Source organism: Felis catus, chromosome A2 (assembly GCF_018350175.1).
Source record: "Felis catus isolate Fca126 chromosome A2, F.catus_Fca126_mat1.0, whole genome shotgun sequence".
Lineage (NCBI taxonomy): Eukaryota > Metazoa > Chordata > Mammalia > Carnivora > Felidae > Felis > Felis catus.
This window is the reverse complement of record NC_058369.1, coordinates 51,296,452-51,319,005: the sequence shown is the minus strand read 5'-3', so window position 1 is coordinate 51,319,005 and position 22,554 is coordinate 51,296,452. Positions and strand designations below refer to the sequence as shown.

General features: G+C 38.9%; 1 protein-coding gene across 5 annotated transcripts in view; it reads right to left on the bottom strand.

Moving 5' to 3' along the window:
- The window catches only part of FANCD2 (FA complementation group D2), a 63,353-nt gene extending 40,915 nt beyond the window's left edge, over positions 1-22,438 (bottom strand). For 3 of the 5 annotated variants that reach the window (XM_045051946.1, XM_045051945.1, XM_045051947.1), the window contains exons 1-15: positions 20,155-20,233; positions 18,098-18,238; positions 17,458-17,525; positions 16,949-17,052; positions 16,280-16,340; positions 15,292-15,344; positions 12,496-12,574; positions 11,342-11,466; positions 9,907-9,994; positions 8,541-8,645; positions 7,939-8,039; positions 7,426-7,534; positions 7,158-7,193; positions 2,400-2,543; positions 126-260 (exon numbers count right to left, since the gene is read on the bottom strand). In XM_045051946.1, the coding sequence (XP_044907881.1) occupies positions 126-260; positions 2,400-2,543; positions 7,158-7,193; positions 7,426-7,534; positions 7,939-8,039; positions 8,541-8,645; positions 9,907-9,994; positions 11,342-11,466; positions 12,496-12,574; positions 15,292-15,344; positions 16,280-16,340; positions 16,949-17,052; positions 17,458-17,525; positions 18,098-18,238; positions 20,155-20,218 (1,413 nt within the window). In that variant the 5' untranslated portion in view covers positions 20,219-20,233. Of the gene's footprint in view, positions 1-125; positions 261-2,399; positions 2,544-7,157; positions 7,194-7,425; positions 7,535-7,938; positions 8,040-8,540; positions 8,646-9,906; positions 9,995-11,341; positions 11,467-12,495; positions 12,575-15,291; positions 15,345-16,279; positions 16,341-16,948; positions 17,053-17,457; positions 17,526-18,097; positions 18,239-20,154; positions 20,248-22,275 lie in introns of those variants that run through there. The other 2 variants (XM_019824973.3, XM_011280201.4) reach the window with 2 other exon arrangements.
- Positions 22,439-22,554: the final 116 nt, after the last annotated feature.

The window sequence follows — 22,554 nt, the reverse complement described above, 5'->3', positions numbered from 1 at the left end:
CTCTCTCTCAAAAATAAACATTAAAAAAAAAAAAGAAAGAAAGAAACATATCACATGCAAGTCACTTGGAACTGCATTTCTTCCTGTTCCGTTCCCTCCTTTCCAAGATAAATATTTCAACATACCTGCTGGCAGTAAGTGTCAAAAAAATTAAATGCATATTTGTAGAGGAGACTGCCAAACAAAATGATACTCTGGTCTAGGGAGTGCACGAAACTCTGAGCCAGCGACAGAATGGATGGACAAACATCCTTAAGGACCTTAAGGGGGAAAGAAGAGAGAAAAAAAGAAGCTGTGGGAGGAATTTAGTTAACACAGAACCAAGAGCTGCCAACCCTTATAGGATGTCAGAGTTCTCCTGACCAATTCTCACTTTAACTTAAGGAAACTTAACCTTTGTTTTACTCAAAATTATCCTTCATCATTGAGTCTTCTCTCAGGATTGGTGGGATTTGCCATATGGATAAGAATTAACCTGGAAGCTCAAAGAAGTTAAATTATAAGCCTAACAGCATTGTTCCTATCTGCCCAATTTGAGACTAGAATCCAGATAATCTAAATCCCAATTTCCTCACTCAATCATACTGCCTCCCTAGGCCTGTTCTGCCATGGTTATGATTTGAAATCAAAATATAAGGTTCAATACTAATTAATTAAACCGATTTCTTTTAAAGAAGATCAAAAAGAGAACTGATCATGTCTCACCAATAAGGCAGAAAATGAACATTAATGGACCCAAAGTAAATATAACCAGTTTAGGTCTAGCTTCTTTACTGATACCATCACAATACCAAAAAAAAAAAAAAAAAAAATCTTAAATTAAGCACTGAATTGGGTGTAATACTTTGCTGAAGAAAATGCAATAAAAAATTACTTATGGTTTCTGCCTTCTAGAAAACCATAGCCCAAAACACGTATCGTTGCCAGAAAGGACTGTAAGATAACACAAACACTAAATCCAGTCTTAAATATACAATATATATTTTTTTAATGTTTATTTATTTTTGAGACAGAGAGAGACAGAGCATGAATGGGGGAGGGTCAGAGAGAGGGAGACACAGAATCTGAAACAGGCTCCAGGCTCTGAGCTGTCAGCAAAGAGCCCAACACGGGGCTCAAACTCACGGACAGTGAGATCATGACCTGAGCCGAAGTCAGCCACTTAACCGACTGAGCCACCCAGGTGCCCCCTAAATATACAATTTTAAAACTCAACTGCATATTCTCATTAGTTCCTAAGCCATAAACCACTGGGTACCCAGTTTCCTAAAAAGGTATACACTGTTTATATACTGAAAATTCACCTAGAAACACCATTCCTAGTTTGAATTTCCAATTCAAAAGGTTTTTATTTCAACAGGAATAATCACCCAAGGGTCACTTTACTGAATGGCCAAATAGTGGTGGTTTAAGAGATGCAGAATTATGTCTCTATTAGCATTCCTTTGGTCCTGTTATACTCAGGGTTTTTAAAAACTGCTTATGGGGTGCCTGGGTGGCTCAGTTGGTTAAGCCTCTGACTCTTGACTTCGGCTCAGGTCATGATCTCACAGTTCGTGAGTTCAAGCCCCAGACTAGGCTCTTCGCTGACAGAGTAGAGCCTGCTTGGGATTCTCTCTCTACCCTCCTCTCTCCCCAAAAATATATAAACATTTAAAAACTGCTTAGAACAGGATACAGAAGGCAAGTTTGTCAAAGCTACAGATCACAAAGAGCTAGATAATTAAAATGTTTAATGCAAAGTTAAGATTCAAAAGTCTCAATCCACTTGAACAATGGGCTGAAACAAGATGAAATTTTTATATAGGAGCTGTAAAGCCTTCCATTGCAGGTTAAAAATCAAGTTATAGAAGTATGTAATTAGAGGACTTGAACTAAGGAGAGCCTGGGGGCTCAGTCAGTTAAGCTTCCAACTTCAGCTCAGGTCATGATCACATGGTTTGAGAGTTGAGCCCCACGTCAGGCTCTGTGCTAACAGCCCAGAGCCTGGCGCCTGCTTCGGATTCTATGTCTTCCTCTCTCTCTACCCTTCTCCACTCATACTCTGTTTCTCTCTCTCTCTCAAAAATAAATAAGCATTAAAAAAAAAAAAAGAAGACTTGAACTAAAACATTTCCTATAAAACAGAATTTGGAGCTTGAGTTTAAGAAGTTCAACATGAACCAGTTTTGTGACATTTTTCCTAAAAAGATGGGACACCAGTCTTAGGTTGGTTTTATTAACATTATATTGTCTCAATCAAGGTAAGTAATAACCCTACTATGTTTTGCAATATATTGAGCTGTCCAAGATGAAGATCCAGGAAAGGTGGTATTGTCAGGATTCCCACACTGGAAAGGAAAGGTTAAATATGACTTCTCTGTAACTTTCAGACTAATGTCTGATTCTCTGATACTTACCATGTAATGAATATAGAATGTACTCTGTAGCAGCTGTTCTTCAAAGCAGCCTGATCGAATCTTATTTCTTAGCACCCTCTCAACATACTTCTTTACCTGAGTATTGGTGCTATAGATGATGAAAAGTATTGCCATGTCAAAAATCTATTGTCAATGACAAAAGAGAAATAGTTTAATGTATCAGTACATCTATTTCCATAAAATAGTAGCTCTCAACTTTTCCCCATGAAAACAGAAAATGGGTGATACTCATTTGTTCAACATACTCCATAGGAGTATCTACATTTCTTTTCCTCACAAAACCCACAAATATTTTTCAGAGAAATAACTGCCACAATTATTAACCACTGGTATCTTTTATGAAATCATTGGAATGTAAGTTGAAGTGATATTATTACAGAAATAACCTTGAATATCTTCACATTAAGAACAATCACTAGCCAACCTCGGTATATATTTCATTATTAGAAAAATACTTTCTCAAAATTTGGAGAGACTGTAAATGCCTGTAAATATGAAAAAAATTAAATTCTTTTCTTAAATTTAAATTCTTGGGGCACATGGGTGGTTCAGCTGGTTAAGCATCCAACTTCGGCGCAGGTCATGATCTCATGGTATGTGGGTTTGAGCCCTGCATCGGGCTCTGTGCTGACAGCTCAGAGCCTGGAGCTTGCTTGCTTCAAATTCTGTGTCTCCCTCTCTCTCTGCCCCTCCCCAACTCATGTCTCTCTCTCTCTCTCAAAAATAAACATTAAAAAAAATTTATTTCAATTCTTAAATTTAAAAAATTAAAGTCAGAATATTATGCAGCCATTAAGAAGAACAAGGTATACTATATTTTTTGACAGATATTCATGACATTGTAAAGTTTTTAAAAAAGCAACCTGCAAGACAATAACCATAAAAGGATTTTTCTTTTTTTTTTTTTAACTTTTTAAATATTTATTTTTGAGAGAGACAGAATGTGAGCTGGGGAGGGGCAGAGAGAGACAGAGACACAGAATCTGAAGATGGCTCCAGGATCCGAGCTGTCAGCACAGAGCCCAATGTGAGGTTCAAAGTCATACCTGCACTCACACACAAATACACCTTGTATATAAATAGGAAACAATCTGTAAGAGTAATTATACAAGAAGAATGAACAGACAGTAAAGAGAAACTTTATTTTATTTACTTATTTCTTTCAGAAAGAGAATGAGCATGCAAACAAGCAGGGGTAGGGGGTAGGGAGAGAGTGAATACTAAGTAGGATACATGCTGTCAGCACACAGCCTGACCAGGGGCTTGAACTCACAAACCATGAGATCGTGACCATACCTGAAATCGAGTCGGACACTTAACCAACTGAGCCAGCCAGGTGTCCCATGGAAACTTTATTTTTAACATTTTTAGATTCTCCCCAGTTTTTTTCCCCCAATTAGCTTGAATTAACTTTGTTTAAAATTAAAAAAAAGGGTTAAAGAGGCACCTGGCCCCTCTAATATCCTGAAAATTCACCTAGAAACACCATTCCTAGCTTATAAAATTCCAATTCGAAAGGTTTTTATTTCAATAGGAATAATCACCCAAGGGTCACAACACTGAATGGCCAAATAGTGATGGTTCAAAAGATGCCTAATTATGTCTTTATTAGCATTTTTCTGGTCCTGTTATGCTCAGGGTTTTTAAAAACTGCTTATGGGACGCCAAACTGCTCTTTCTGTACTACGAAAACTGCCTGATAACCCCAGCCCTGATTTCAGCCAAAATTTAGAAAAGTAAGTAACTCATGGTCTTGGGGTTGTGAATTCAAGCCTCACATTGGATGTAGAGATTACTTAAAAAAAAAAAAAAAAAGGTTACAAAAGTCAAGCAGGCCAAAAAAAATCTCCTACAACTCAAGAGCAAAAGATCAATCAAAAGATGTACTGAGGATGTGGACATTTTTTCAAGACATACTAATGGCCAACAGACACAAGAAAAGATGCTCAACATCACTAGTCATCAGGCAAATGCAAATCAAAACCACAATGAAGTATCATCTCACACCTGTCAGAATGGCTATCACTAAAAAGACAAGAGATAACAAATGTTGGCAAGGATGCAGAGAAAGAGAACCTTTGTGTACTGCTGGTGGAATGTGAGTGGTACAGCCGTTGTGGAAAAAGTATGGAGGTTCCTTAAAAAATTAAAAATAGAAGTATACAATCCAGAAATTCTACTCCTGGGTATTTATTCAAAAAACCAAAAGTACTAGGGGCGCCTAGGTGGCTCAGTCAGTTAAGCATCTGACTTTGGTTCGGGTCATGATCTCATGGTTCGTGAGTCGGGCTCATGATCTCATGGTTCGATCTCATGTCGGACTCAGAGCCTGGAGCCTGCTTTGGATTCTGTGTCTCCCTCTCTCTCTCTGCCCCTCCCCTGCTCACACTCTGCCCCTCTCTCTCTCTCCAAAATAAATAAACATAAAAAAAAAAAAGCAAAAAACCGAAAGTACTAATTCGACAAGATTATCTGCACTCCATGATCCCTGCACAAGACATGGAAGCAACCTAAGTGTCCACTGATGGATGAGTGGAAAAACAAAATGTGGTATGTACACATATGTACACACATAAACACACACTGGAATACTATTCAGCCATAAAATGAATGAAATCTTGCCATTTACAACAACATGGACAGAATTTTTTTTAAGTTGATTTATTTATTTTGAGCGGGGGAGGGACAGTGAGAGAGGGAGAGAGAGAATCCCAAGCAGGCTCTGCACTGACAGTGTGTAGCCTAACACAGGGCTCAGACTCACCAACGGTGAGATCATGACCAGAGCCAAGATCAAGAGGTGGACGCTTAAATGACTGAGCCATCCAGATGCCCCAATATGAACAGATCTTGAGGGCATTCTGCCAAGTGAAATAAGTCAGACAGCAAGACAAATACCTTATGATCTCATAAATAACAAAACACACAAAAAACCAAGTTCATTGACAGAACAGATTGGTGGTTGCCAGAAGTAGAAGGTGAGGCAAAATGGGTGAAGGGAAAGGGCAACAGAATGGCTCAGTCTGTAGAGTGCAACTCTTGATCTCTGGGCTATAAGTTTGAGCCCCACATCAGGTATAGAGATTACTTAAAAATAAAATCTTTTTTTTTAAGTTTATTCGTTTAATTTGAGAGAGCATGTGAGTTTATGTGCCAAAGTGTGTGCATGCTCTAGTGAGCACGGAAGGGACAGAGAGGAAGAGAAAGAATCCCAAACAGGCTCCACACTCAACAGACAGCTCAATGCAGGGCTGCATATCACGACTCCAGGATCACGACCTGAGCCAAAATCAAGAGTCGAATGCTTAACTGACTGAGCCCCCCAGGTGCCCCTAAAAATAAAATATTTAAACAAAAATGGGTAAGGGGGATCAAAAGGTACACATTTCCAGTTATAAAATAAATAAGTCATGGGGATATAATGTATAGCATGATGACTATAGTTAACAATACCGTATTGCATAGATATTGCTAAGAGAACAGATCTTAAGTATTCTCATAAGAAAAAAGTTTGTAACCATGCGGTGACAGATGTTAACGAGACTGTGGAGAGCATTTTGCAATAAATACAAATGCTGAATCATTATATTGTATACCTAATACTAATGAAATATGTCAATTATATCTCAAAAAAAGACATTTTAATAAAGGTTAAGTGTTTTAATTAAAAAAAAAATTACTTGGAACATCCCTTCACTGAAAGCCCAATTCACTTAGACACCAAAATTGAGAATCATTATACTAGAATACAGCTATTAAAAATGACATAAAAACAATGCACAAGCATATAAAATGTTTATGACATAATGTCAAGAGAAAATCAGAATACAAAATTATATTTATATAATAATTATATATCTGTAAAAACAGGTATGCAGGTGGCCAAGGGTTATGCAAAAATAAAAACAGTTGGGGCATCTTGGTGGCTCAGTTGGTTAAGTGTCTGACTTCAGCTCAGGTCATGATCTCATAGTTTGTGGGTTTGAGCTCCACGTTGGGCTCTGCGCTGACAGTGTGGAGACTGCTAGGGATCCTCTCTCTCTGCCCCTCCCAACCTCAAACTAAATAAACTTAAAAAGAAGATAATCTTAAAGAAATAAAATAAAAACAGTATCATAAAGGTTTTTAAAAGTCAACAATTAGATAATCTAACAAAACCCCACAAAACCAGATTCCAACTAAAAGAAAAATCCTTAATGGGAACCAATTAGTGCATAAGAAACTTAATCACCTGGCTTCTTGACATAAGAAAAAAAATCCATAATTAAGACAGAGTCAGTACCCCTGTCTTGACAGTGAATGGATAGATTCACTCTGGTCAGGGTGACATGAGCAAAGGAAGTAAAACACGAATGCCATTATCTTGACAATGCCATTTGGTAAAAGGAAGAGTAATCTGATAGATACAGGGACCTGACTCATGCCCCAGGTGAGTCCTGTCTTCACTTCATCTATGGGGACTTGGCTTCTTAGGACTGTAACTTGCCATGCATGTGTGAAATGTTAACATTTTCCCTTATGGATAGTTTAGGTTTATTTTATTGCCCAAATGAGTAGCAAAAACCATGTGGCAAATCATCCCCTCAGATTATCTTCCCCAGACAGCTAATGTTGATTAGAGTGGCTACAGAAGGCACAGAAGGGATGACTGGAGAGAGGAAGAGGAAAGAAGAAAACTAGCTAGGATAATTAATTTCAAGCCTGCAGTACTTAAAAGTCATAGTATGTGAATGTTACCTTGTGTTCAGACTCTGAGGCAGTGCTTTCAATTGCCTAGAAAAATAAGGGTCACAGAAATATTATAACACATAAGTAGAACACGTTTCACCTTCTTCAGCATCCCTGTTCTCTTATTGGAGAACCAATCTGCCCATGTGGCAACCATCTTCTATCATGTCTACTTGACTGACTTTTAACACTTTTATTTCTACCTTTACTTACATATCTGTCACTGATTGCCACCTACTTTCTCCTCAATGTTCAAAGTCACCAAGATCTCACTTACCTTAATCCAGGCTTCCGAAATGATTTTCTCATATCTAACAGCCGACTTTATTACATCAAAGAAGAGAGTAACACAGTCCTGACCGCTGTTTTCTTGATTTCCTGAAGAACTACAAGTAGCAAAAGGGGGAAAAAAAAAATCATTCTTCCACTTACCAGAGACAGACATATAAGATCTGGATTCCTGTTACTAGCCATTTGCCTGTTTCAAGGCACAACTTCATGTTGTGGCTAATAACTTGTACTGCAGTCTAATAAATTTGTACTGCAGTCTACCTAGAATTGATTTGAAAAGCTAAATACACCCAACCCACACATGTATACATGTACACACACATTACATGTACCATGTACACAGGATTTGAACCACTGTATGGTAGAGTACATGTCAACAATATTACTACCAGTATTTGTAGTTCCAAGTATTCAGATCTACTGTCCTGGCTTCAGGATAAATGTCAGAAAACTTTCCTTGACTGTGTGAGGAAAAGGGTGGGAGGTGTTGATGACATACCTTTGTCGTCCTTTATTTTTCAACTTGCTTTGTGAGGCATGAAACCATGATGGCAAAATAAAATGCTGCAGATCCAACTTCTCCCGCAGCTCAGAAATTACCTGTAGAAAATAATTATTAAGCTATGTGTTCTGCCCTTTCATAGTGGATAGGCACGGTCCATTCCTTCAATAGAACCCTAAAAATCTCCTGAAAGACTAAGAAAAATTACTAAATCTTAGACAAGACATCTTGAAAAGGAGAGCTGATGACAATAGCTAATGCAAGGATAGTATGTCATGCCCTTCAAAACTATCATTCAGAATTCCTTTAGGTATTATACTGAAATAGCAAATACAACCTGTAGCAACTTTTATGCAACAATAAATCTGACTATTTCCATTCTATCCCCTGAATATTATCTGGATTAATCAGCATTATCAATTAGTTTGGGGACAGAGAAGAGCAATTAAAAACTATTAGTTTAAATAATGTATCTTGATGCATCTTAATCTAGATAAGTCTCTTTCCTACTACTGAGTTTCACAAGGGCATTACTGCTATACTCTGTACTCTAAAGGATCTAGCACCCTGTTGGTGTTTGTTGAGAAATAAAAGCGTACCTCAAGTGCATCTGTGGCTGTTACAGAATGAAGAATGAACTTGATTATCACAGGTAAATCATCCAATGAGACAGATGACAGCTTACCCATCACCAACTGGCGGACCTACACATAAAAAGCAGGAAAACCTTAAATATTTTTTGTTAATACCTCAATAAAGAACAGACCTTTATGTAAAATTAGAAAACTTACTTCTCTCAGTTTTCTCACTTGTAATTTAGGAAGAAAAACACCTCATGTTATTTTTATCTTTTGCAAATTGCAAGCTTTCCACTGTTAATGCCACAGCTTCCTCAAAACCTGGTGATAAGGGGCACCTGGGTAGGTCAGTGGTTAAGCAGCCGACTCAATTTCAGCTCAGGTCATGATCTCATGGTTCATGAGATCCAGTCCTGCACGGTCTCTGTGTTGACAGCATGAAGCCTCCTTGGGATTGTCTCCTGTCCCTCCCCCAGCCCTCCCCTGCTCTCTCTCTCTCTTTCAAAGTAAATAAACATTAAAAAAAATAAAATTAAAAAAAGAAAAAAAGATTCTTTCTCTCTCCCCCACCCCCACTCATATACACAAGAAGAAAAGGACGGAAGGAAGGAAGGAAGGAAGGAAGGAAGGAAGGAAGGAAGGAAGGAAGGAAGGACGGACGAAGAAAGAAGGAAGGAAGGAAGGAAGGAAGGAAGGAAGGAAGGAAGGAAGGAAGGAAGAAAGGAAGAAAGAAAGAAAGAAAGAAAGAAAGAAAGAAAGAAAGAAAGAAAGAAAGAAAGAAAGAAAGAAAGAAAGAGAAAGAAAGAGATGCCTGGGTGGATCAGTCGGTTAAGCATCCAACTTCAGCTCAGGTCATGATCGCACAGCTAGTGGGTTCAAGCCCTGTGTCAGGTTCTATGCTGACAGCTTGGAGCCTGAAGCTGCTTCGGAGTCCTTGTCTCCAACTCTCTCAGCCCCTCCCCACTCTCATTCTGTCTGTCTCTCTCTCAAAAAGAAATATTTAAAAATTAAGAATAAATAAAATAAAGTATAACTATTAAAAAAAAAAACAGGTGATAAATGTAAAAGTGTTATCTTACAATTTAGAGCCTAAATTTTCCACTAGCTGGAGGAAGACACGTAAAAATGTTATTCCTATGGAGAGCAGTGCATAAATATTATGCAAAATAGAAGATATCCATTAAAACTTACTGCTTTAAAACAGAAAAGTGAATCCATCATACTATGGCAAATGAAATTCATCAAAAAGAGAAAAAAGAGATGAAATATCATTCAATATTGTTTCAAAATCAAATTTTCATGTATGACTGCTTCAAGGCAATGACTGACACTGGTTCTGGGAGGCAACAAAGTGGGCTCTGTTTCTGTACAGCACAGTCCTTCCTACCTGAGACAGGAGCTTTGGGTCAAGTCGGAGGCTGGTAAGGACATCCAAGATAGGAACAGTGAGTAAAGTATTCTCCATCAAAAGGTCACTGTGAATGGTGGAAAAAGAGAAAATCTATGCAGCTTTTAACAGAGCTGGGCAGATAATTACTTAGAAAAATCACTCAGAGTATGGGAAGAGAAGATACACTTTGTTTCCAGTGAATTTGTTTACAGTTTATTTCATTAAAAATTGTTTTGATTTTTAAAAAATACATGCTCATTACAGAAAATTCAAACAACAGAGTACAAACAAGAAGCTCTTCCTCACCATCTCTAGTACCCTGAGATAACTACTACTGAGTTTGGTACATATCCTTCCTGAGAAAAGGAAAAAGAAAACCTACAACAGGAGTGTCTGGCTGGCTAGGTTGCTAGAGCACATGACTCTCAATCTCAGTAAGTTCAAACTCCACAATGGGCATGGAGCCTACTTAAAAAAATAATAATAAAGGAAGGAGGAGGAGGAGGAGGAGGAGGAGGAGGAGGAGGAGGAGGAGGAGGAGGAGGAGGAGAAGGAGGAGGAGGAGGAGGAGGAGGAGGAGGAGGAGGAGGAGAAGGAGGAGGAGGAGGAGGAGAAGGAGGAGGAGGAGGAGGAGGAGGAGGAGGAGGAGGAGGAGGAGGAGGAGAAGGAGAAAAAGAAAACCTACACCAATTACAATGAAGTATGGCAAGTAGGATAGATATACATGCAGGGTGCTACAGGAGCAGAGTAGAGAACAGTGAGAAAAGGCTATGCAGAACGACAAGCTGGAATTAAGCAGGCCAAGTGGATGGTATAGTGCTATACCCAGAGGGAGCATACTGCCCAAAAACACAAAGGCAAGCAATCACTGGACATTTCTAGAGGTAGCTTTGCAGACATCTAAAGAAAAGGAAGTATTACAAATTGAATTTTTAAAAACTATTTCAAGGATAAGCAAAAATTGCATTAAAACAGAAACCCTATTACATAGGGATAGTGTTCTCCCTTCCTTAATCACTGCCCTACCAATTACTATTTTTCACATAAATGATAGTAAGCAATGCTCTCAACACTGGGTCTGATGTGATGTACATCAGAATGAATCATTTAGGGACCAAAGAATATATGGATGTTTGATAAGCTCCACAAATGATTGGGACATGCAGTCACAAGTGAGGACTCCTTGGGTGGAAGATATGCTAACAAAACGAAGGGATTATGTTTATACGCCTAATCATAACCCAGACTTCATATTCACAACAGGTATACCACTTTAAAAAAAGTAGATGGGTCTACTTTATGCATCAAATATATACTCATTATTACAAAAACAAGTCAAATCCCATACCTGTTCATGGAAGGTAGATGCCATCAATATGTTACCACTACTGTTTCATACTGCAGCAATAAGGCTGCCAGAATGGGAACTTACCTCAGTTCTTTCCCCACATCACCATGCTGGGAATCCCCTAGGATCTCAGGTAGGCTGGTAACAAAGTCATGCTGCAGGTACAGTGGAGCAATACTGATCAGCTGCATGACCTTGGTGGTGAGATCCTGCAGTGGAAGAGGCCATTAGAACTGTTGCACATTACCAAGAACAGAGAAAGACTTCCTCCTCATTAAATGTATAGCTGGAATTATCTTGTGTATCATATGACACCTATATATAAACTCAAAGCCTAAATGGAGAGGTAAATGACCCAGGAATTTTCACACATGGGATGGTACATTAAAAAAAAAGTACAGTGGATACTATATTATCTAATGGGTCTGTTATATACTTTACTTCATTTAATCTTCACAACTCTGGAGTCTGTGTGACAATTCCACCGCCCCCTTTTTTTACATTTTTTTTTTTTTTTTTAAGTAGGCTCCATGCCCAACGTGGGGTTTGAACTCATGATCCAGAGATCAAGAGTTGCACCCTTTACTGACTGAGCTAGCCAGGTACACCGATAGTTCCCATTTTTAAAATGTGAGGATATGTGCTGTTCAAAGATACACAAAAAGTGACAAACCCAAAATTCTAGCCCACAGGAGATTCTAAAACTCATGTTCTTCCAAATAAAGATTTAGCCTTAGAATGTCTGACAAAAATTAATAGAATGAATTCATGAATTCTGAAAAGAAATAGGCCTTAACCCTAGGCTCAAAAAAGATCCAATTTTACCAAGGTGCTTAATAACAATTCACATTAATTGCAAAAACTTTCTAAAACTTTCCTCATATGCAATCAAATTAAATATTTGCAGTGCGGTAGGCTGGTGTGGGATCTCATACCTTTTGAGAAATAAAACATAGTAATTTCTCAACTTTGGACAGCTACTTAACTTCTTTTCAATTCTTTCAATTTATTTAATAGATGATATCTACTCATCATAATTAGAAAAAAAAATTTTGGAGAAATTTAAAAGGTGAAATATCCATGATTCTCAAATTATGACAGGAGAAAAAAGCTAACAAATAAACAGAAAAATGTGAATTTTCAGTTAAGAAAAAAAAAACCTGCAATTCCAAAAGTTTGGTTAAATTTGGAAAACAGACTCTCTAAATCTAAGAGACAGAACAAGTCCCAAAGCCTACCTTGCCATCCACAATTTTGTCAAGCCATTTCAGCTGACTAATGATGAGTCTGGGCATGTTAAGTCCATCACTGTTCACACTGAAATGTAAGGACAAGAAGACAGAAACTGAGCCTTTCTGACTTACACAACAGCAAGCCTTAATACTGCACAAAACATTTCAGACACTGAATGAACACTTACTGAACATTTACACATTACAAGCTGTGTTAGACATACATATGATACAAGAAAATCATGAGACGTGTATGCTGAGAAAGATCCAAGAAGATGCACTAAACTGTTAATAGTAGCTGCATCTGGGGAGCATTTAAAGAAAGGTTAAGAAAGGTCTGTAGAGTGGGGCACCTAGGTGGCTCAGTTGGTTGGACGACCGACTTCAGCTCAGGTCATGATCTCACAGTCTGTGACTTCAAGCCCCACATCAAGCTCTTGCTGACAGCTCGGAGCCTAGAGCCGGCTTCGGATTCTGTGTGTCCCTCTCTCTCTGCCCCTCCCCCACTCACACTCTGTCTCTCTCTCTCAAAAATAAAAAGAAAAAAAGAAAAAAAAAAGTTAAAAAAACTTTAAAAAAAAGGTCTGTAGAGTATTTCTTAATAATAACATAAACAAAAAAAATCAAGGCGATAAATTTGAATAAACTGAGTAAGAAGAATATTTTTATTTATTTATTTACTTATTTATATTTATTTTTTAATGCTTCCTCATTTTTGAGAGAGAAACACAGGGGAGGGGTAGAAAGAGAAAGAGACAGAGGATCCAAAGTGGACTCCAAGCTCAGAGCAGAGAGCCACATTTGAGGCTCGAACTCACAAACCATGAGATAATGACTTGAGCTGAAGTCGGGTGCTTAACCGACAGAGACAGCCATATGCCCCTATTTATTTATTTTGAGGCGGGGGCGGGGGGGCATTGTGGCAGAGAGAGAGGAGGACAGAGAACCTCAAGCAGGTTCTGTGCTGTCAGCACTGTCAGCGCAGAGTCCGATGCGGTGCCAATTCCACAAACTGTGAGATCATGACCTTAGCTGAAATCAACAGTTGGACACCTAATCGATTGAGCCACACAGCCCCAAGAATATTTTTAAAAGGTAGAATATTAAATACATCACTATGATAAGTACCAATAAAAGCAAGCACTGTGCTTTGGAAACACAGAAGGTCAAATTAGATTATGTAAAAGTACCGAAAATCATTTATAGATGAAGAAATTCTGGCTCACTTATTATTATTTCCCCCAAAATGACAGTCTCTGCCTTCCTCAATCTCCTATGTCTACAGTTTTGGACAACCTTCCATTCCTTTCCTTGACAGTGTTCTCAATGTTTGTTTAGTGCAGTCAAATGTAACTGCTGAAAAAGACATAAAGCAACTAGTGTGAGCCATTCAGGCAAAGCACAAATTTGTAAAGAACTATCTGTGAGTTTACTATTATTATTATTATCATTGTTATATACAAGGCCTAGAAAAAACACATATTAGGGGTGCTTGGGTAGCTCAGTTGGTTAAGTGTCCAACTCTTGAATTTGGTTCAGGTCATGATCTCACAGTATGTGGCTTCAGGCCCCATGTCAGGCTCCACGCTATCAGCTTGGGATTCTGTCTCCCTCTCTCTCTGCCTGTACCCTGCTTGCTCCCTCTGTCTCACTCTCTCTCTGAAAATAAACAAACTTCAAGAAAAAAAAAGAAAAAACACACATTAAAAACGAGAAAGTAGGGGTGCCTGGGTAACTCAGTCGGTTAAGCATCCGACTTTGGCTCAGGTCATGATCTCATGGTTCGTGGGTTCAAGCCCCGCATTGGGCTCTGTATGACAGCTCAGAGCCTGGAGCCTGCTTTGTCTCCCTCTCTCTCGGCCCCTCCCCTGCTCATGTTCTGTCTCTCAAAAATAAATAAACATTAAAAAAAATTTTTTTTTAATTAAAGAAAAAAAGAGTATGCAAAATCTAAGGAAGGTTTTGATACACACAACCTAATACCCTTCAGAATGACTTCAACCAGTTTATTATGTTCATTAGTAATGTACAAGCATGACTGTTCATTACACTGAATAACAAAGATTCTTTGAGAGTGGAAAAAAATGTATTTATTGTTTTAAATTTGTATTTTTGATTATTAATGAAACTGAGCATTCATTTGTTTTCAGTGTTTATTTTTGACAGAGAGAGAGACAGAGCATGAAAGGGGGAGAGTGAGGGAGGGGCAGAGAGCAAGGAAGACAGAATCTGAAGCTGGCTCCAGGATTTGAGCTGTCAGCACAGAGCCCCATGCGGGGCTCAAACTTGCAAACCACAAGATCATGACCTGAGCTCAAGTCGGACACTTAACTGACTGAGCCACCCAGGCACATCCCCCACTTTTTATTTTTTTTTAAATGTGAAACTGAGTATTTAAAAAAATGTTTGACACTCTTGTATTTCTTTGTGAATTATCTATTTGTGACCTTTTTCTACTTTTCTATTAGGTTGTTAATTAAAAAAAAAAAAGTCACACACATACACCATAAAATTGAAAAGGTAAAGAATGGTATTCATAGAACATCTGACAGCAAGCAATTGGCTCCCCTCCTTGGAGACAACTATTACCAGTTTATGGTATATCCTTCTAGGAACACGCAGTCATATAAACAGATTACATTTTTTTCAAAATACACCTCAGTAAAATCTTAGTAGTCACTTAAGAATCTGGTGTCACGATCAATATGACTTTTAGAGAAACCAATGTTTCACAGTAATCTTTTCAGAGAGAAACTTAAATACACAAAAGTAATTTAAGCATTCCAGAGTAATTCCACTTACTTTTCAAAAAGAAATTCTGGCAACTTTTCAAATAAGGTTTTGATAATGGCAGGCTGAAAAAGAAGACATAAGGAGTTAGGAGATGGTCTTGAAATATACAACAGAAATATATAATTAGCCATAATGTGCTCCAACAAGAGCTCTGGGAAGAACAACTCTGGTATAATTAAAATCTCATTTTAAGAATGGCCACTTGAATGCTGGCTATATCTCAAATATAAGTTGTTGAAATACAAAGACTTGTCATTAATGTATCTTTAAAAAAATTGCAAAATGATTTATGCAGTATTAAAATAATCAGATAATATTATTAAATATGATGACAACTGTTAGTTCATGAAATGCAGACTTAAAAAATTATCCAACAGTTTGCAAAAAGAGAAGATTTCACTCCAGAGGAACAAGAGGGCTCTTAAATTTAATCTAACTAAATTATACTGAAGATTTCCAAAGAGAAGGATGGGATATGAGTGTGGGAAGATTAGCAGTGGGAAAGAAAAAAAGAGAAAAAAATGGAGGACAGGGTAAACCAAGAATTTCCACTGTATATGTTTTTATAATGTGAAACATTTAAAACATGTCAAAGCATTATCCACTCAACATATTAAAAGAGAGGAGGAGGAAAAGGGTAAGTCAAGTTAATAAGCTAATAAGCAAATAAAAACCTATATAGGAGACGATACAGATGTGAATATGGCAGAGATATATAAGGTACACAGACACACAAGAAGAAGCTTTACAAATCAAGAATCAGAGGCTGAGGGAATATAGAATATTTTAAAGAAATGTACTGAGCTAATTAAATTAGCTCAGTCCAAAGCTGCAGACATTGGCTTACCAGATATATTTCTGCAATAGGGCTATGGTAAACTACTGCAAACCCAAACTCTCCGATTAACCCTACCTGACCCTCTATGCCATTTATACTTGGGCATATACCACAAATCACATCCATCTATTGTTCACAGAAAATGTGGCACAGTCTCACCTGTAATACGTCAATTCCCAGAAGCAATTTAATGAGGCTCTTAGAGTAAGATGCGCCCATGCTGTTAAAAAAAAAAAAGACATTCGTTTTCTGTTCTGTTTTCCCTGTTTTAATATTTTTACCATCTTTTCTTCATAAAATTGGTTAAATATACAATATTTAAAAAGAAACTATCCTCTTATACCAGAAATACAGAACATGAGAAGATGGCTCTTAAACCAGGCTCTTAGTTAAAATTTTATCAACACAGATGAGACACACTCCAGAAAACACCCTGGCTCTTAGTCTCATAAACATAAATTACTAATTTAAAGGTTAGGTTAAAACTGAAGAAAAAAGAGTTGCTTTTTCTTCTTCTTCTTTTTTTTTTTTTTTTTTTTTTTGAGAGAAAGAGGAAGAGGGGCAGACTGAAAGAAAGCATCTCAAGCAGGCTTTATGTTCAGCATGGAGCCCAACGCAGGGCTTGATCCCATGACCCTGGAACCATTACCTAAGCCAAAACCACGTGGGACACTCAACCAATGAGCCACCCAGGTGCCCCAAGAAAAAAGGGTTATAAAAATAAAGTGAAATTACAAAAAAAATGTATTCTCCCCTCATCCCCAACCCGCAATCTGGTTAGTGTTAACAGCTTAAACTTCAGCAAGATTCTATGCCTCCACTCCATACCTGGCTTCCTCATCCTGCAGACGTTCACAAGACAAAAGGCAGTTCCTGAAACTGTCTTGGTCCTCGATGTAGGATTCCAGGCCACTAACAAATTCTTCTATTATCTTAATGACATTGAAAAAAAAAAAGGTTAAGAGTTAAGATTTTTAGTTTAACATTTGCTGTAGATTAACTAAAAATCATTCTAGCCCATTCAACTTTATGCCTGCATCTTTGTTTTTTTTTAATTTTTTAACATTTATTCTTGACACAGAGAGAGAGAGAGAGTGTGTGAGCAGGGGAGGGTCAGAGACAGAGGGAGACAGAATCTGAAGCAGGCTTCAGGCTCTGAGCTCCCAGCACAGAGCCCGATGTGGGGCTCAAACTCACTAACCGTTGAGATCAAGACCCAAGCCCAAGTCGGACACTTAACTGACTGAGCCACCCAGGCACCCCTATGCCTGCATCTTTAAATTCCCAATTCCAGAGTAGTGCTGGAAAAAGCAAAAGTACCAGGAAGAAACACATACTTGGGGATAAGAAGGATGTTTCCTCAGAGTCTGAAAGAGCTTCTTTTGGAAAACAATTTGATCCACAGCTATGAGGAAAAAACAGATGGTCACCAGAATCTTTAATATCTCCCACTATACTTTTACTTTCCTAAAGATCTATGTTTCCTGCCTGATGAAGACAATAAAGGTATTTTCAACCTAATTTCAGAGCTAAATTTTCTAAACCCATTGTAAAACAGATTTAGCTCTGATAGAGGATAGCTATTAAGTGTACCAAAAAAGATACGCCATAATCTTAGCAGAATAATCTATGCCCTAAAGGCAGGGCTTTACATGGCTTTATAAATTTTCGTTTGAAATTATTCTGACACAAATCTAATTACTCTCTTGAGTATTAATTTATTTTTCCACAATAAAACACAAAGTAATACAAGTATATAATTTTTTCTAAAAATAATTAGAATTACTTTACTTAACATGCATTAATCAGAACCAAAAACTATAACAATATTCTCTAAAAAGCAATTTCAACGTTAATTTTGTCTCAAGAAAGACAATACTTCTATTTTTAATCTTCATTGCCTCTATTTCAAAAATCCATGATTCAGTGCTGAGCCCTGCACCAAACCCAGAGAAAAGATTTAAATTAAAATATTACTTAGTTGATTCTGACTCTTTCCTGTTTTAAGAATAACTCCTGATGTTTTAAGAAGCTTTATAAAAACATTGTCATTTTCTTCCACTTCATTGTGAATATGAGACTTCTTTGTCTTCTTGGAAAGTGGTTGCTTGCTGGCTTCTGAAAACAAACAAAATTTTCAAGAATGTGACAAACAGTAAAGATTAAAAAATGTAAACTTTAGAATAACCCTAAAAGGAAAGTTGATGGGTTCTTGAAGAATTATATTGAAATTGATGCTATAGTAAAATTTTATCTCTAACAATGGTCAGACATAGTGGCGTACAAATAAAACAATCAATAAATAGAATTATTTTTATCTATTGCATTTTGATTTGGAGAATTCAAACCATGCCACTTCTAATCAAAATAACCATGGAACTGTTTAATCACCCAAATTCTAAAGCAGTCAGGGTGCCTCAAACTGTTGTTTGCAAACCACTGCACTGGAATCACTAAGAAGCTTATTAAAAGCACATTCTTGGGGCACCTGGATGGCTCAGTCAGTTAAGCATCTGACTCTTGGTTTCAGCTCAGGTCATGGTCTCACGATTAGCGGGATCGAGCCCCATTGGGTTCTGTGCTGTCAGTGCAGAGCCTAGCTTGGATTCTTTCTCTTTCTCTCTCTCTCTCTCTGCCCTCCCCTGCATGTGCATGCTCTCTCTCTCTCAAATAAACTTAAAGGGGCGCCTGGATGGCTCAGTCAGTTGAGCGTCTGACTTCAGCTTAGGTCATGATCTTGCAGTTTGTGAGTTCCAGCCCTGCATTGGGTTCTGCACTGACAGCTCAAAGCCTGGAGCCTATTTCAGATTCGATATCTCCCTCTCTGTCTGTCCCTCCCCTTCTTGTGCTCTGTCTCTCAAAAGTAAATAAACATTAAAAAAAAAAAAAGTGCATTCTTAGGTCACATCCCATAGTTACTCAATTAAAATCTCAGGTATAGGTCCTGGGCGTGTGAATTTTAAAAAGTTCTCCAGCAGGTAATAATCTTGATGCACGCAACTTGATGCAGGGGTAGAAAGAATCAGGCAGGTTCTCCTGCATCAAGCCTTTGAGTACAAAGCCCAGAGTGGTTTTATCCCAAGGTTTTCAACCCAAGAGAAGTAACAGAACATAATAAATGGGGCGCCTGGGCGGCTCAGTCAGTTAAGTGTCCGACTCTTGATTTTAGCTCAGGCCATCTCATGGTTCAAGAGTTCAACCCCGCATCAGGCTCTGTGCTGATACTGCGGAGCTTGCTTGGGATTCTCTTCCTCTCTCTCTTTGCCCCTCTCCTTCTCAAGTTCTCTCCCTTTCTCTCTCTCAAACAAACAAATTTAAATAATGATAAACAAAACAGATACTTGAAATTAAGTATGATTATTTATTCTTCTCCTTTAATGATGTAACAAGTTACAACTACCTTAACAGAGTAGATGAGTATAATAAATGAAAAGACAATCAACCTCTTTTCATGAGAACTCTTAGGGCCTCTGTCCACCACATTCTCATATGGACAGAATTTACACTGTTTTTTCACCCTTAATGTGTTTGCTTTGATATGATGCCTTTCCTTCATACATCAGTCTATCTGTATTGTAATTTTTTTAAGATTTTACTTTTAAGCAGTCTCTACTACACCCAATATGGGGGGGGGGGTCAAACTCATAACTCCGAGACCAAGAGTTACACACTCTATTGACTGAGCAAGGCAGATGCCCCCATAATTTCTTTTAAGGGAGGAAAGGGGACCACAAGTTTAAAGGATACAGACTATGTTGTACCTTTTTCTCACCATCTAGATGATGTAAGTAGATGAGCTCTATAATACTCATTCCTCTTAGGGATGTGGAGACAGAAGCTCAGAGACAGTGGGCATGCCCAAAATCATACATGGAATCAGAGGCAGAAACTCAATCCCAAATCTCCTGATACCAGATTCTGTGTGTTCTAACCATTAAGTTGTGATGATTCCCAGCTTGAAAGGAGGAACTTTCTCTGTAAGTGCCTCACACATTTGTTATAGGAAATAAAACAACAAATAACTAGATACTTACTGGAAGCCTCTTCTGTCAGGCTTTCTTTATCCTCCAATTTTGACGGCCTTCTCTTGGGAACCATTCTGACCGAAGTCTTCTGCAATTAAATTACTTTTGAGAGCAAAGTCAGAGGGTAGAAGTTACCCTCTAGAAGCCAGATAAATCCTGAAAAGTCAAAGCTATAGCTCAAAGAAAACTACTCTATCAAAACCCAAAGAACTTCTACACTTCTATACCAAAGAAGTCTTTACATTAATACTGTCTAAATCCAGGTGCTGAGAGAATTTCAACTCCTGTATCTGGTCAATACTCCCCTGCTGTCAAGACTTTACCTAGTTGCCTCTATAGCCAGACCACTTTCTTCCTGCTGAAGGATAAAACCCAGTTCTCTTTCTGACATTCGAGATCCTTCATCATCTAGCCCCAATCTACCATCTCCTTTAACTCATGAATACAGGATTATATGTTGGAGACTGTCCCAGGTGCTGGGGTTACAATTGTGAACAAGACATGATCCCTGCCCTCAGGGAATTTAAATTATAGTAATGAATGGTCTTGATGTAGTTACTTAACTACATTGTGTAAGTGCTACAAAAGTACAGGGTGCTATGAGGGCTTACATGGACATTTAGTCTAGATATGGGTAGAGGAGATGAAGAAAAGCTGGGACAATTTTTCAGGGATCATCTGAGAAAATGGTATTAAAGCAGGGACCTGAAGGCTGAAACAGGAGATTACCAATAGAAGATGTATGAGAAGAGTAGTCCAGGCAGAGAAAAACTCAACAGTGAACAAGTAAGGAGCTTGTAGTCAGAAATGAAACCGCAGAGGGGTGCCTGGGTGGCTCAGTGGGTTAAGCATCTGACTTCGGCTCAGGTCATGATCTTATCGTTGATGGGTTCGAGGCCCACATCGGGCTCTGTGCTGCCAGCTCAGAGCCTGGAGCCTGCTTAAATTCTGTGTCCCCCCTCTGCTCCTCCCCCGCTCACGCTTCTCCCACTCTCGCTCTCAAAAATAAATAAGCATAAAAAAAAAAACAAAGAATAAATGAAACTGCAGAGGCAGGGGAGGGCCTGAACCACATTAAGGGCCTCCTAGTGTCTCTCATAAACCAGAACATTCCTGGTGTCAGCACTTTTGCATAAGGTTTTTTTTTCACCTGAAACGCTCCTCTCTGCTTGGAAACTACTAATCCTGAAAGACATGGCCAAATGTCATCTTCCTTGAAAAATGTTCTTCCTATCCCCAAGGGGGTTTGCAACTCCAGCTTCCCTGTTCCACAGAGTGTATCTAGGATCCCCTACCACATCACATTAGACTGCAGGGGTCCTTCACAACAGGAACCCGGAATGACTTATCTCAGCATCCCCAGTGCCTAGCACAGTACCTGGAATAAAATTTCGGGAAATATTCGCTAAATGAGAATGGCTGGCAGGCAAGTAAATATTAATAACCAACAAGAACGATTTTAAGGGCTTTATAATGAATACCTCATTACTCACTAACCTTTTGGAGAGAGGTACCATTATTATTCTCCTTCAGTGGCATAAATGGGATCCTAAGGCAGTCTGACTCCAGAATCCGCACTACCTACCACCGATACTCTTTTTTTTTTTTTAATTTTTTTTTCAACGTTTATTTATTTTTGGGACAGAGAGAGACAGAGCATGAACGGGGGAGGGGCAGAGAGAGAGGGAGACACAGAATCGGAAACAGGCTCCAGGCTCCGAGCCATCAGCCTGACGCGGGGCTCGAACTCACGGACCGCGAGATCGTGACCTGGCCGAAGTCGGACGCTTAACCGACTGCGCCACCCAGGCGCCCCAAACTCACTCTTAATTAGAACGATGTCTTCCAAAAATAGTTAACATTTACTAACTACCACGCACCCTGCTAAGCGTTTTCTTCATCCGCTGCCTCGTGAAGTATCTATAACCATTATCAGCCATTTTATAGACAGAAAAATTAAGGTAAATCATGGCCGTCTGACATCAGGGCGCAAGCCCATAACATGCCTCCTTTCCAGAGAAGCCTGGACAGACTAGTGGGCTGGGCCAGCAGTCTGGACTAAGTCTTTCGGAAACGAGTTGGGGGTAAAAGCCTTTCTCATTTTGTTATTTTAACGACGCAGAGAGGTACCTGGGGGGCTAAATTCCACGACAGGGCAGATGAGGAGGCCGACGTTCGGGGCGCGGAGCCCCAGAAGAAAAGGCCGGACTCGGCCGGGAACTAGCGACCAGACCACAGACGCGCGGAGCCTCGAGAAACGACGACCGCGACTCCTCTCACCCGCGGAGAAGCCGTCTCCGCCCCTCGTTTTCGACTTGCGCGCCCGGCGCTACGCCACGCTGACGCCACCAAGGCTCGCCTCACCGTGACGCAAAACATCCGCGCCGGAAGTGCGCGGCCGGGCGGCCC